Below are 14,870 nucleotides of genomic sequence, written 5' to 3' on the forward strand. Positions count from 1 at the left end.
TAGAGTATCTTAGCCATATATACAACCCATCACTCTATAATCACCCTTCCCAATACAATCAGTATAACAAATATCCCACTCACAATCACCTATCCTCATCCCAATATCCTTTTAAACAAGTGTTTTTGTACATCTTTTTAAACTGAATTATGCTTGTGCTAAGTTTTATCTCCTGTTCCAGACCATTCCACAAATTCACACCACAGATTGCTAGGCACATACTTTTAAAAGTTGTTCTGACATTGAGTTTTTTTTAATTATGTTCCCCCTCAAATTATACCCACCCTGTCTTTCCATAAACAGTTTTTGTATATTTCTTGGAAGTAAATTATTTCTTGCTTTGTACATGCTTTGCGCAGTCTTAAATTTAACCAGATCGGTGAACTTCAGTGTATGTGACTTTAAGAATAATAAATTGGTATGTTCAAGACATCCAATGTTATTCATAATTCTTATTGCTCTTTTTTGTAATGTGCATAACGGCTGTAGGTTGGTTTTGTAGGTGTTACCCCATATCTCCACACAGTAACTCAGATATGGCAATATGCAGGGCCGGTCCTAGGCCGATTGGACCAATTTTTCCGAATTGGGCACCGCGTTAATTTTCCGTATTTCATATGGAAATACAAATTCGCTTTGTTAAATTAAGATTTAAAAAAAACATTTGCCATACAGATTTTTTTACAAAACGAACATGGATAACAACCGCTGTGAATAATAAACGATGTGTTAACTGCTACTGTAGCAGTTAACAGCCAGTAGTTAACAACAATGGGTCATCAATGCATATCGATACCCATTCCTCAGTAACTGCGTTAAATTGTGTCACTCGCTGTCGCAGGTGCGCCGAGATGGGGGGGGGGTGTGTGGGAGTCCACCGGGCAGCAAGCCCCAGCACCGCAGCGAACTCAGCCGTGAGTATTCAACGTTAAACGCCGGGAGCGGGCAGGCGGGCGGTGTGTGCGTGAGAGGGGGGGCGAGAAAGGGTCAGATTTGTATGAAATTGGCGGCGTACCGGCCCGCTCTTGGTCGGGGAGGGGGGATAGAGTTAAAAGACCTGAAGCAGAATCGAAAGACAACTGGCCGGATAATTGCGGGAGGGAGACAATCTGTGGATAAACAGATCTGGGGGTTGTGTTAACTCGTTCGGTGCCGGTACAACAGCAGACCAGGTTGGAGGTTTGAGTCTGTGTTAACATTGGTGTCGGGGTTAATGTCTGGGCTGGGGTACGGGTGGGATTTAACTCTGTCTGTCTGTCTATGCGTGTGTGTGTCTGTCTGTATGTGTGTGTGTGTGTGTCTGTGACTCGGTGTCTGTGTATGTCTCTGTGTTTCTGTGTGTGTGTGTGTCTGTGACTCTGTGTGCTGTGTATGTCTGTGTGTGTGTGTGTGTGTGTGTGTGTGTGTGTGTGTGTCTGTGTCTGTGTGTGTGTTTCTGTGGCTGTGTTTGTGTGTCTCTATCTGCGTGTGTGTCTCTGTCTGTGTGTGTGTGTGTGTGTGGGGGAGCCGTGGAGAGACAGAGGGGGGATTTTCAGATGCAAACCACAAGTTTTCAGTTAATAGTTGGACACGATTACTGTCAATACGAGCAGCTCACGGAGCAGAGTCAGAATGAGAAACTGCTCGGCTCTCACACACACACTCGTGGAGTGAACTGTAGATATAAACGTGGCTGGGGTAGAGGAGTGGGGGGGGGGGAAGAGGGAGAGAGAGAGGGAATTTGAGAGAGAAGAGAGAGGGAGGGGGACAGAAAGGGAGAGAGAGAGGGGAAATTGGAGAGGAGAGGAGAGAGTGAGAGAGAGAGAGGGAGGGGGGGAGAGAGAAGGGAGAGAGAGATAGAGGGAGAGAGAGAAAGGGGGAGAGAGAGTTCTCCCTTCTGCCTCACCACTGTTGGCTGCCCTTTGTGAGATGATTGGAGACCAAAACCAGTTACCCTTTAGATCTCCCTCTCCCTACCTCCCTCCCCCTCCCTCTCCCTCCTTCTTTAGAGAGTGGGGGAAGATGAGGGAAGGAAGGGGGGAGAGGGCGAAGGGAGGTGTGCCTTGCTTGGTGGAGAAGATGGATGTGGGAACGCTGTACGCAGGTGGTGACTCACTCTCACACTGGGATCCCCCCCTGTCATTGCGCAGTCTATTTGACTCCCTGAACCCCCCCCCCCCCCCACTTCTATGGAGCGAAGGAAATATGCAACGTTTCGGGTCAAAACCCTTCTTCAGACCCAGGCCGAAACGTTGGCTATTTCCTTCGCTCCATAGATGCTGCTTCAAGCCCTGTCCCACTGTGCGAGTTCACCCAAGAGCTCTCCCGAGTTTAAAATCTCTGTGTAGCATCTCTCTCCCTATCTTCAAATTCCCATTTTGTAATAAAATACAATTTTCGACTTAAACATTTCGCAGCAGGATCGCGTTTAGTCGATTCCCATGCATTTTCAATCGTCGTTCGATTCAGTGTAATTTTCACACCTGGTTGATGTAGTTATTATTTTTAAATATACAATACATTACAATAAATAGTTTCAAGCATACCCGGTACTAAACGCACAAACTGGTGGTTACTGATGTTACAAACTGTTATAAATGAATATAATTTCAAAGTGAAATAGGAGATTTCCGTGGAAAGAATATTTAACCAGAATATGGTGAGGTCGCTGCAAAATGCTCACTTAAAACAATATGCCGTCAACTCAGGATTGTTTCTTAGCCCTCTGACAGGTGTTTCAATCTCACCTCGTAGCTCACTGTTATAACCATATAACCATATATCCATATAACAATTACAGCACGGAAACAGGCCATCTCGGCCCTACAAGTCCGTGCCGAACAACTTTTTTCCCCTTAGTCCCACCTGCCTGCACTCATACCATAACCCTCCATTCCCTTCTCATCCATATAACTATCCAATTTATTTTTAAATGATACCAACGAACCTGCCTCCACCTCTTCCACTGGAAGCTCATTCCACACCGCTACCACTCTCTGAGTAAAGAAGTTCCCCCATATTACCCCTAAACTTCTGTCCCTTAATTCTGAAGTCATGTCCTCTTGTTTGAATCTTCCCTATTCTCAAAGGGAAAAGCTTGTCTACATCAACTCTGTCTATCCCTCTCATCATTTTAAAGACCTCTATCAGGTCCCCCCTTAACCTTCTGCGCTCCAGAGAATAAAGATTCCCTAACTTATTCAACCTATCTCTGTAACTTAGTTGTTGAAACCCAGGCAACATTCTAGTAAATCTCCTCTGTACTCTCTCTATTTTGTTGACATCCTTCCTATAATTGGGCGACCAAAATTGTACACCATACTCCAGATTTGGTCTCACCAATGCCTTGTACAATTTTAACATTAATCCCAGCTTCTATACTCAATGCTCTGATTTATAAAGGCTAGCATACCAAAAGCTTTCTTTACCACCCTATCTATATGAGATTCCACCTTCAAGGAACTATGCACGGTTATACCCAGATCCCTCTGTTTCAACTGTATTCTTCAATTCCCTACCATTTACCATGTACGTCCTATTTTGATTAACCCTGCCCAGGTGTAGCACCTCACATTTATCAGCATTAAACTCCATCTGCCATCTTTCAGCCCATTTTTCCAAATGGCCTAAATCACTCTGTAGACTTTGGAAATCCTCTTCATTATCCACAACAGTCCTATCTTGGTATCATCTGCATACTTACTAATCCAATTTACCACACCTTCATCCAGATCATTGATTGTACATGACAAACAACAAAGGACCCAACACAGATCCCTGAGGCACCCCACTAGTCACCTGCCTCCAACCCGATAAACAGCCATCCACCATTACCCTCTGGCTTCTCCCATTCAGCCACTGTTGAATCCATCTTGCTATTCTGCATTTATACCCAACAGTTGAACCTTCTTCCCCAACCTTCCATGAGGAACCGTGTCAAAGGCCTTACTAAAGTCCATCTAGACAACATCCACTGCTTTACCCTCGTCAATCCCCCCTAGTAACCTCTTCAAAAAATTCAGAAGATTAGTCAAACATGACCTTCCAGGCACAAATCCATGTTGACTGTTCCTAATCAGACCCTGTTTATCCAGTTGCTTATATATTATATCTCTAAGTATCTTTTCCATTGATTTGCCCACCACTGAAGTCAAACTAACAGGTCTATAATTGCTAGGTTGACTCTTAGAACCCTTTTTAAACAATGGAATAACATGCCCAGTACGCCAATCCTCCGGCACTATTCCCGTTACTAATGACATTTGAAATATTTCTGTCATAGCACCGGCTATTTCTACACAATGTCCTAGGGAATATCCTGTCAGGACCTGGAGACTTATCCACTTTTATATTTTTCAAAAGTGTCAATACTTCTTTTACTTTGAACCTCATAGTATCCATAGCTACTCTACTAGTTTCCCTTACCTCACCTCACATAATTCAATATCCGTGTTAATTCAAAATCAATGTTAATCGATTCATAGCTATTAATTTTCATTCCTGGTCCGTATATCGAACTTCTCCAAATGCAAACGTTTCAAGTTACGCTTCTGTGTGTGGTGGGGGGGGGGGGGGGGGGGGAGGGAATTGGAAGATAGGGGCAGAGATGTTACACAGAGATTTTGATAGGAAGGAAACATTACAGCAGCTGAGTAAATGATCGGGCAAATGAAGATCGGGCGAGGGGGATTGGGGGGTGGGGGGAAAGTATCTATGGCTTGGGACTTGCCTAAATGAGTACTGAGATGGATTATCATTCCACACCAAATTTCTTAGACAATAATACCTTTTATGCAATTATCATAATAGCTTGTTGGATATGGATCAACAGACTCTGTATGGTACATGCTCGTAAATTAGTAAAACAAATGTTCTTCTTTAAGTTCAGTTGTTTCTGGGATGGGGGGTGACTGATAACAAATAACCCACATTCTGTATTTTGTCATAATGTGGCTGAAACAATGGCATATTTTGTGATATTTATTGAGATAGAAAGATACAACGGAGTTTGGGCAAGATATTCCCTTGCAACATTCTGTATGTCTGATAGATATTGTGAAATGGAACTCAGAAATTATGGGAGGATTACATAAAACTACAATTCAAAGGTAATGAATATACAGAGTATTCTTATTTCCATCATGACCATACAATAGTGATATAGGAGACCAGGTCCTACTACGGCAAACTCACGAGCTACTACGGTATGACTACGTGTTAAAAAGTATCAAATTTTTACATCCTGAGTATATTTTACTCGTGGACATTTTTCAACATGTTGAAAAATCTTCACGAGTTACCACGTTTCCCAAGTACCTGCCATTAGCGCTAAGAAATGGCATGTTGGCCTTTATAACAAGAGGAATCGAATATAGGAGCAAAGAGGTCCTTCTGCAGTTGTACAGAGTTCTAGTGAGACCGCACCTGGAGTATTGTGTGCAGTTTTGGTCCCTTAATTTGAGGAAGGACATTCTTGCTATTGAGGGAGTGCAGCGTAGGTTTACAAGGTTAATTACGGGATGGCGGGACTGTCATATGCTGAGTGAATGGAGCATCTGGGCTTATACACCCTGGAGTTTAGAACGATGAGAGGGGATCTCATTGAAACATATAAGATTGTTAAGGGCTTGGACACGCTAGAGGCAGGAAACATGTTCCCGATGTTGGGTGAGTCCAGAACCAGGGTCCACAGTTTAAGAATAAGGAGTAAGCCATTTAGGACAGAGACGAGGAAACACTTTTTCTCAGAGAGTGGCGAGTCTGTGGAATGCTCTGCCTCAGAGGGCGGAGGAGGCAGGTTCTCTGGAAGCTTTCAAGAGAGAGCTAGATAGGGCTCTTAAAATTAGCGGAGTCAGGGGATATGGGGAGAAGGCAGGAACGGGGTACTGATTGGGGATGATCAGCCATGATCACATTGAATGTATGTGATATGAAAGTCAATTAGGTGTCAAATTAAATTTCTTTTTATGCTTTATCTGATGGGATATATTGCAGACTTGATTTTTAAAATCTCAAAATTTTGTAACATTGCTAGAAAATGTACCTGCATCTTGGAGGCCGAAGGTTAGGTTATTAGCAAAGAAAGATAGTCTTCGTTATCACTCAGTACAGCAAGATCAAGAACGATGTTGCTGTACTGAGATATAGCCAAGTCTATCCCTCATTGCTAGCAGCTGACGAGAAGCGTCTGTAAAGTGGGAAGCGGCTGGGGGGTGGGGGTGGGGGGGGGGGGGGAGGGGGGGGTTGCTTTGACAGGGGGTGGGTAGTCGGTCCAGGGGTAAAGTTGCGGGGAGGGCAGGAGCGTTGAGATGGAGGGGGTCGGCCGGGGATCATCCAGCTCAAGAGCGGGTCAATGGGCGGTGGAGCTTACTCCATATGTCGGGGCGAGTAACCTCAATTGATCCATTGTTTGCGCTGACACAGGATTAAGCTCCACCGCCCGCTGTGATGTTATCCATCACCCGCTGACCCACTCCGCTCTATGATCTTTGCTCTTGAGCTGGTCCCCTCACTGTTCAGACGGAGAGCACTGCCAGAGGTGAGCTGGCCAGCAGAAGACGCTGAGATGGTAGTCGGTTCCGCTGTCCAGTGATGGAGGCCGCTCGTAGCCACACGAGCTGCTTCCCTCCCCGGCCACAATGCGGTGGCTCCGCGCCCAGATCGCTGCGGCAGCGGTGAGTGAGTGTTACTGGCATGAACCCGACCCCCTCCTTCTCAACGCTCCCGCAACTTTATCCCTGGCTAGACTCCCCACACGCTGTGAAAGGAACTCTCCCCCGAATTGTCATGTTACTCACGACACGTGACTCATTTATAATTATTTATTTATATTTCTACGAAAAATTTTCCCAATTGGGCCCCGCACCTCCTAAGGCCTGCCCTGGCAATATGAGTGTATTATACAGAGTATGTAATGATTTGTGGTCCAGAATTAGATGGATTAACTAAATATCATGTATTATTATTTAAAAGCAGATGTATTTTAGTTGCAGTTAATGCACTTCTACAAAGAGTCAAATTTTCTGAAGGAGAGCTTCGAAACATAACTGCACGGGTCGTTGAAACCTACAGCGTGATCTTACGAATCACCACAATTAATCTGCTAGCAAATGAAATAACCTCTGAGTGAATAAAATAGCCATTGAATAATAATTATTAAATACTAATGTGCTGGCACGATATTTTTTTTTTCACTGTATCACTTGGATCCAAATTCAATTTATTGGCCAAATCCCCATTTAATGCACAATTAATTATGCAATCACAAAGTCATAAAATGAGGCGGAGAAAATGTGAATGGACAAAATAATAATGGATGAAATTTAATAAAGACATTTGCAAATAATTGGACATTGAAATGATAATGTGCAGGAGTTACCAAGAGTTGGATAAAAAACAAGGATTCAGCAGGGATGTGAAAGGAACACAGCCTGCCACTTCTGTGAGAGATTATAAATGCCCAAAAAAAAAATCCTTACTTTGGCTTTTCATAGCACTACATTTGGCCAACACTCTGTTACTGTGAATTTAACTGTGTCATCCATATCAACAGTATGGCCACCCAAAAAAAAAGGCAGAAGCTGCCGGGGACTACTCAATGATAGGTAGTTCACCTCCTGGTGCCACTCTCACCACTTTCTCCTCCTCTCATAATCCATTGTGCAATTTTCAACATTCATTTTTTAATGAAATACTGACCCCACCTGTATAAGCACAACCACAACCTAATAAGAATCTTTAACACCCATTTGTTTCACTTGTCAATAATCTGCACTTTAGGCTTTAGAGCGACAGCGTGAAAACAGGCCCTTCAGCCCACCGAGTCTGCGCCGACCAGTGATCACCCCATACACTGAAACTATCCTACACACTGGGGACAATTTAACAATTTCATCAAAGCCAATGAACCTACGACCCTATACGTCTTTGGAGTGTGGTAGGAGACTGGAGCCCCCGGAGAAAACCCATGCGTCACAGGGGGAATGTACAAACTCCATACAGACAGCACCCGCAGTTGAGAATTGAACCTGGGTCTCTGTTACTATAAGGCAGTAACCTTACCACTGGGCCATTGTGTCGCCCATCCGCCATTGGTGTGTTATGGCTTCAATGTGCAATATGTGAGCGGCAATAGCACAACTACAAAGGTTACTGTCTCACATTGCCAACAACATGCAATTCAGATTCAGAAAACTTTATTGTCTGTTGTAACAGAAAATCTTCTTTGACGTGGCTCAACATACAGACAGGACAATGTACTGATAAGCACATACAACACAGATTTCTGCGAGCACACACAGTGTGTATCGATCTTAAAAGCAAATATAAAGATTAAAAACTGTAAAAATAGACAAGATAAAAGTTGAGGATACGTGTAAAGTGACAATGCGTCAGGGTTAATCCTGATCTCTGGAGCTGTCTGTTTAGTGTTTGTATGTTTGTCCTATGTGTGATTCCTCCAGATATTCCAGTTTCTTCCTATTTCAACACGTCCTTTCCTCATTTCTCGTTCATCTTTTATTCTCCCTTAATGCTTCTTAAGGCTTCTTTAAAACCTTGCTGTTTCTTTCTAACTATGCGCTATTTATAGTTTTACCCATCTATATAGTTGTTTCCTTCTCATATAATCAGTTAACTATGCTCAATGCTTTTAAATAATCTAGCAGATCTTTGCTACATTTGCAATTGGATGACAACAGTACAATTCATCTCAACAACTATATTAATCAAAAAAATAAAAGCAGGTGGCCAGAGTCGAGCTTTAAAAATGCATCCGTTTCAACTGGAAAAATGGCCTGGATTTGGTAATGAGTACATTTCAAACTTTTTGCCTTGCAAAATATTTCTCAAGCAGAGAAAAACTAAATGTTCTCTTCAAGTGCGTGGAATAATAACAGCTAAACTTGCATATCATAAACATAAACTTCCAAAAAATAAGGGCAAAAAAATAACCAAAAATAAAAAAACATTTTGACCATTCCTATCAAAAACCTGATATAACCCCACCAGTCTCCAGAATGCAACACATCATTCTCCAATATTTCCGCCACCTTCAAACATGATCGCACCTTGTCACATTTTCCTATTCCCATCCATTTGCGATTTCTGTTGAGACCACTCCCACCACAACTACTTGGTTCGCTCATCCTTCCCAGCCAACCAGCCCCACCACCAGGTACTTTCCCTTGCAACTGCTGGAAATGTAACATCTCCATCCATATCTCCTTCCTCAGTTCCATCCAGGGACCCCAGGAGCCTTCCAGAACTCTACAGGTGAGGCAGTGTTTCACATGTACCTCTGTACTCCCTACGTGGCTTCCTTTATATTGGGAAGACCATGTGTTCATTAGGTGACTGGTTCGCTAAACACATGCACTGGCTGCCAAATCTCCCAGATGCTAACTATTTTAACTCCCTGTCCCATATCAACCTCTCGGTCCTTGGCCTCCTCCATTGCCAAATTGAGGCCGCATGCACACTGGAGGAACAGCACCTTATATTCTGCTTGGATAGCTTACAAATGGTATCAAACAAATTCTCCAACGCAAATACTCCTACTCCTTTCCGATACTTCCCAGCTCTCCCACCATCTCTCTAAACACCCTCTTCCTCTCCCTTCCATTATACACTCATTCTCCATCCACCATTCACTCAAATTCCCCATTTCCTTTTTATCTTCCCCCTCCCCCACCTTCCCCTCCCCGTGTCCCCTTCATCTCATATCCTTCCTTCCATCCTTACATTTCACTCTTCCTCTCCGCTCGCTATTTGACACCCTTTCACAACTGCCCTTTGTCACTTACTCTACTCATCTTCCAGTCAAAGTCTCCTCATCTGAATCCTCATCTCTATTGTTTATTGGTGGCTCAATAAATAAAAACGCATTCATGATAAAGTCCAACTTTATTCTGTCAAATACACTGGAGCATTTCAACAGCCAGTTGCTGCAGGGAGAGAGGGGGGGGGGGAAAGAAGAAAGTTGGACTTTATCATGACACGCATGAATATTTATTCCTTCCAGTTTCTACAGTGTGCACCATCCATAAAATGCACCAAACATATTAACTTAGATAACAATAACTTGACCTAAACCTGCAACATCTACCACCAAGTATCAAAGCAGCACGTATGTGGAACATCACTTCCTGCAGATTTCTGTCAAAATTATACACCATTCTGATTTTGAAGTGTCATTGCTGGCTGGTTCTTCTTCGCGCTGGGTCTAAACTTCAAACTCACAAATCAACATGTGAGAGTATAATTCCATCAACTTTAAAAACTTCAAGAAAATTTAATCACATCACCTTATTTGTGGAATCCACAATTAGATTTTTACAAATTCCAACAGGCACAGAATCAAATCAAACTACACAAGTAAACGTGATTTTGTAGCAGGGCCCAATTGGAAAAGCGAACAAACATTGGAAAACATAACATTTTAGACAAGTACACAATTCTGAAACCTCAGAGAAAGCCGCGGCAATATATTCTGACCAAAGACACACAAAAGCTAAATTTCCCAAATAATTTTTAAAAGGTGGCATTTAAGAAGCTTTTAGAGTGACATGTAGATGCAGGAATATAAGTATATTGATCATGTACAGTCAAATGAGATTAGTTTAGACAATAGACAATAGGTGCAAGAGTAGACCATTCGGCCCTTTGAGCCAGCACAGCCATTCAATGTGATCATGACTGATCATCCCTAATCAGTACTCCGTTCCTGCCTTCCCCCCATATCCCCTGACTCCTCTATCTTTAAGAACCATATCTAGCTCTCTCTTGAAAGTATTCAGAGAACCTGCCTCCACCGCCCTCTGAGGCAGAGAATTCAACAGACTCACAACTCTCTGTGTGAAGAAGTGTTTTCTCGTCTCCGTTCTAAATGGCTTACCCCTTATTCTTAAGCTGTGGCCCCTGGTTCTAGACTCCTAAATTGGCATCACGTTCGGCACAGACGTTGGAGGCCAAAGGGCCCATTCCTGTGCTGTAGTGTTCTGTTCTAAAACAACAGACTGGAAGAATACGGCATCTGAAGGGGACACAGTTGAGATGATATTTGAAGACAACAGCTTTAGTCTGTTTAAACAGCATTGTTTAAATGCACATGACAAACTAAAACTTTCACATTATACTAGTATATTTTACCCAATTCAGTTGCAAATATATAGTGGACTAGAAATGTCCCAAAGTAATAAATGTAAAGAGGTAGCAAGAATAAACATTAAAAAATGAAATAAATCTGTAATAGATGATTCCAATAATGCAGCAATTATCTTCAGCGTATCCCAGAAACCAGAATAGGAAGACCCATGTGCGTCTGATGTTGTTGTTGAACCTATCTCAATTACATCCTCTGGCAGTTCGTGGCATATACGTACCACCTAGCATGTCAATAGGTTGTCCCTCAGGTTCCTCTTAAATCTTTCCACTCACACCTTAAGCATTTGCCCTCATGAGCTTGATTCCCCAACCATGGGAGGAAAAACGGTGCATTTGCCTCATTCTTCTAAACTCCGAGGAATAGAGTCACAGCCTGCCAAGCCTCTCCCTACAACTCAGCCTCCCGATTGCTTGTGATTATTTTCTGCACTCATTCCAGCTTAATGGCATCTTTCCAAAAGCTGTTTGACGAAAACTGAACATAATACTCCACCAGATTCACATTCAAATTTTATTGTCATTGTGCAGTGTACAGTACAGAGACAACAAAATGCAGTTAGCATCTCTCTAGAAGAGCGACATAGAATATGAGCAATAAATAAATATTTATGTGCATACAGTCATAGTAGTGTTATTTATTTATTATATTTTTCCGGTGGGTGGAAGGAGTGTCCGGGGGGGGGGGGGGGGGGGGGGGGGGTGGGGTGGTTGGCAATCACCGAGATACAGTGTTGAGTAATGTAACAGCCGCAGGAAAGAAGCTGTTCCTGGACCTGCTAGTCTGGCAAAGGAGAGACCTGTAGCGCCTCCCGGATGGTAGGAGGGTAAACAGTCCATGGTTGGGGTGATAGCAGTCCTTGGCGATGCTGAGTGCCCTTCGCAGACATCGCTTGCTTTGGACAGACTCAATGGAGGAGAGCGAGGAACCGGTGATGCGTTGGGCAATTTTCACCACCCTCTGCAGTGCTTTCCGGTCAGAGACAGAGCAGTTGCCATACCATACTGTGATACAATTGGTAAGGATGCTCTCGATGGTGCAGCGGTAGAAGTTCACCAGAATCTGAGGAGACAGGTGGACCTTCTTCAGTCTCCTCAGGAAGAAGAGACGCTGGTGAGCCTTCTTGACCAGAGTTGAGGTGTTGTGGGTCCAAGAGAGGTCATCGGAGATGTTGACCCCCAGAAACCTGAAACTGGAAACATGTTCCACCTCCGTCCCGTTAATGTGGATGGGGGTATGCGTGCCACCCCTAGACTTTCTGAAGTCTACAATGAGCTCCTTGGTCTTCTTGGAGTTAAGGGCCAGGTTGTTGTCAGCGCACCATGCTGCTAGGAGCTGGGCCTCCTCCCTATAGGCCGACTCATCGTTGTTGCTGATGAGGCCAATCACCGTTGTATCATCTGCATACTTGATGATGGCGTTAGTACCATGTACAGTTGTGCAGTCGTAGGTCCACCAATATCTTATACAACTGCAGCATAATGTCTCAACTTCTATACTCAATGCACTGACTAATATAAAGTACAGTGTGCCAGAAGCCTTCTTCGTCACCCTTTCTACCTACTATGCAACTCTCAGGGGATTATGTACTTGTCCTAATGTCCCTCTACACCAAACACGCACCAGAGCCCAAACGTTAAATGTGAAATTCCTACTGTGAATATGAAATGTGAAATTGACGTCCCAACCCCTCACACTGACACCAAATGAATTTCATTTGCCATTCCTCAATCCACTTCCTCAGCTAATCAAGATCTCACTGCAATTCTTGGCAACCTTCTTCACGATGTACTATTTCAGTGCCGTCTCATCCAAATCATTGATATAAATGAAGAATGGACCCAGACCTCAGGCACACCTTAGGTTATGGGCCTCCAATCTGAAAACCAACTCTACACCCTCCCTCTTTGCCTCCCATCATCAACCAATTGTGTATCCAATTAGCTAACTCTCTCTGGATCTTCCAGAATAACCTACCATGCAGATCCTTAATCCAAGGTTTTGCTGAATTGCACATAAACTCAGAATCATACAGCAGTGAAACAGGCCTGTTGGCCCAACGTCCACGACAACCAAAATGCCCACCTATATTAATTCTATTTGTCCGCTTTTGGCACTATCCTAAAACTTTCCTCTTTATGCACCTTTCCACGTGTCTTTTAAATGTTGCTATTGCACCTGCCTCAACCACATTTTCTGGCAGCTTGTTCCATGTACATATCACCCTCTGTGTGAAAAAAGTTGCCCGTGTTCCTATTCTCTTTCTCTTTTAATTCTTGATTCTATAGCCCTGGGGAAAAGACTGAGTGCATTCATCCTATCCATGTCTTGGGGCATATGAATTTCTTTAGACATCCCACTTCAACTTTATGCGGTAGGGTGGATGATTCACTTTTAAGTTTTAGGTCACACCTGTATACATTGACTTGTATTTCAGTTTGAAACCATTCAAGTGGGATGATCAAGCAGATTTCCTCCTGACCTTGTAGTTGTTTAATTTTGCATGGTCGGGAGGCAAGGTATCACAAACCCCATAACATCTCACAACTCTGTCTTCTACCCCTATTATATACACCTTTCATTCTCATCTGTATACAAGTACATTACGTTGGCAACAACACACACTTTGTTTCGTGTTTGGGGAGGGGGTGGATGGTATCAGTGCTCTCCCTGAGTGTCCACTGCAGGATGAAATCGCCTTGTTTACTCGCACTCGGCCACCCAACACTGCAGTTCCTTCTATTTCCCGCAATGACCCCCCCTGTGAAGAGGGTTCCCGTCCCGGAGCCGTTCCTCCACCTCCTCTTACCGGACTGTCGGCCGCGCCCCTCGCCCTCCGACTGGGCCCCGACTGCCTCTCCTCGTCGACAGCAGAGTAGCAGCGACAGCAGCGCCAGCAGCGCCACGGCCGAGGCCGCCATGGTGATCATGGCCGGGACTGGAGGGGACGGGGACGGGGATCGCCGCCGAGTCACAGGCCGCCTGCCCCTAACCCACAGCAGCCCCCACACACCCACACACACACTCGGCTGTCGCTGCTGCCGGCCCACGCCTACCCCGGACACAGTTCGGTGCCTCCAGCCCGGCCCGGCCCAGCCCAGCCCGGAAGTGCTCCTGGTGCTTGGGAGGAGGGCAGGGCTCCTCCAGTATCTTTGGGCAGGGCCTCTCCCCGACGAGGGCGTTCTCCTGGTAAAAGGATCTTTGCAAATTGGAGGGACAGCACCACATGTTTCGCTGGGGCAGCGTACAACGGGGTGAAGTGAAGGCAGGAACGGGCTGATCACATTGAATGGCGGTGGTACCTCGAAGGGCCGAACGGCCTCCTCCTGCACCTATTGTGTAACTCAGCAGAATATCGATTTCCCTAACTTTCAAGTAACCCCTGCATCCTCTCCCTCTGTCCCCCGCCCTAGTCGCTGTACTAGCTTCACAGTTGGCCTGGTAAAATTCATTAGCTGTAAAACTCGTTTTCACCTATAATGGGCAGGACAACTGTGAAGTTAGTACAGCGACTAGGGCGGGGGCAGAGGGAGAGGATGCAGGGGTTACTTGAAAGTTAGAGGAATCGACAATTCAGCTTCAAATTCATGATTGTTAACATCTCAGATGATCAGTCTTAGATCCAGCACATAGATGGAATCATAAGATGCTTTACATTCTTAGACATTTAAAGAGATTTGACAAGTCACCAAACACCAACAGTCTTCTACAGATATACTGTAAAGTGCCC

At 44.3% G+C, this 14,870-nt stretch overlaps 1 protein-coding gene across 2 annotated transcripts in view; it reads right to left on the reverse strand.

Annotated features, from left to right (window-relative positions):
• adam17b (ADAM metallopeptidase domain 17b) overlaps positions 1 to 14,205 on the reverse strand; it is a 68,611-nt gene extending 54,406 nt beyond the window's left edge. The window contains exon 1 of one of the 2 annotated variants that reach the window (XM_055635294.1): positions 13,950 to 14,205. In XM_055635294.1, coding sequence (XP_055491269.1) covers positions 13,950 to 14,070 — 121 coding nt within the window. In that variant the 5' untranslated portion in view covers positions 14,071 to 14,205. The remainder of the gene's footprint in view (positions 1 to 13,949) is intronic. The other variant, XM_055635295.1, reaches the window with a different exon arrangement.
• Between the last annotated feature and the right edge of the window lie 665 nt (positions 14,206 to 14,870).

This window comes from Leucoraja erinacea, chromosome 5 (assembly GCF_028641065.1).
Source record: "Leucoraja erinacea ecotype New England chromosome 5, Leri_hhj_1, whole genome shotgun sequence".
Taxonomy (NCBI): Eukaryota; Metazoa; Chordata; class Chondrichthyes; order Rajiformes; family Rajidae; genus Leucoraja; species Leucoraja erinaceus.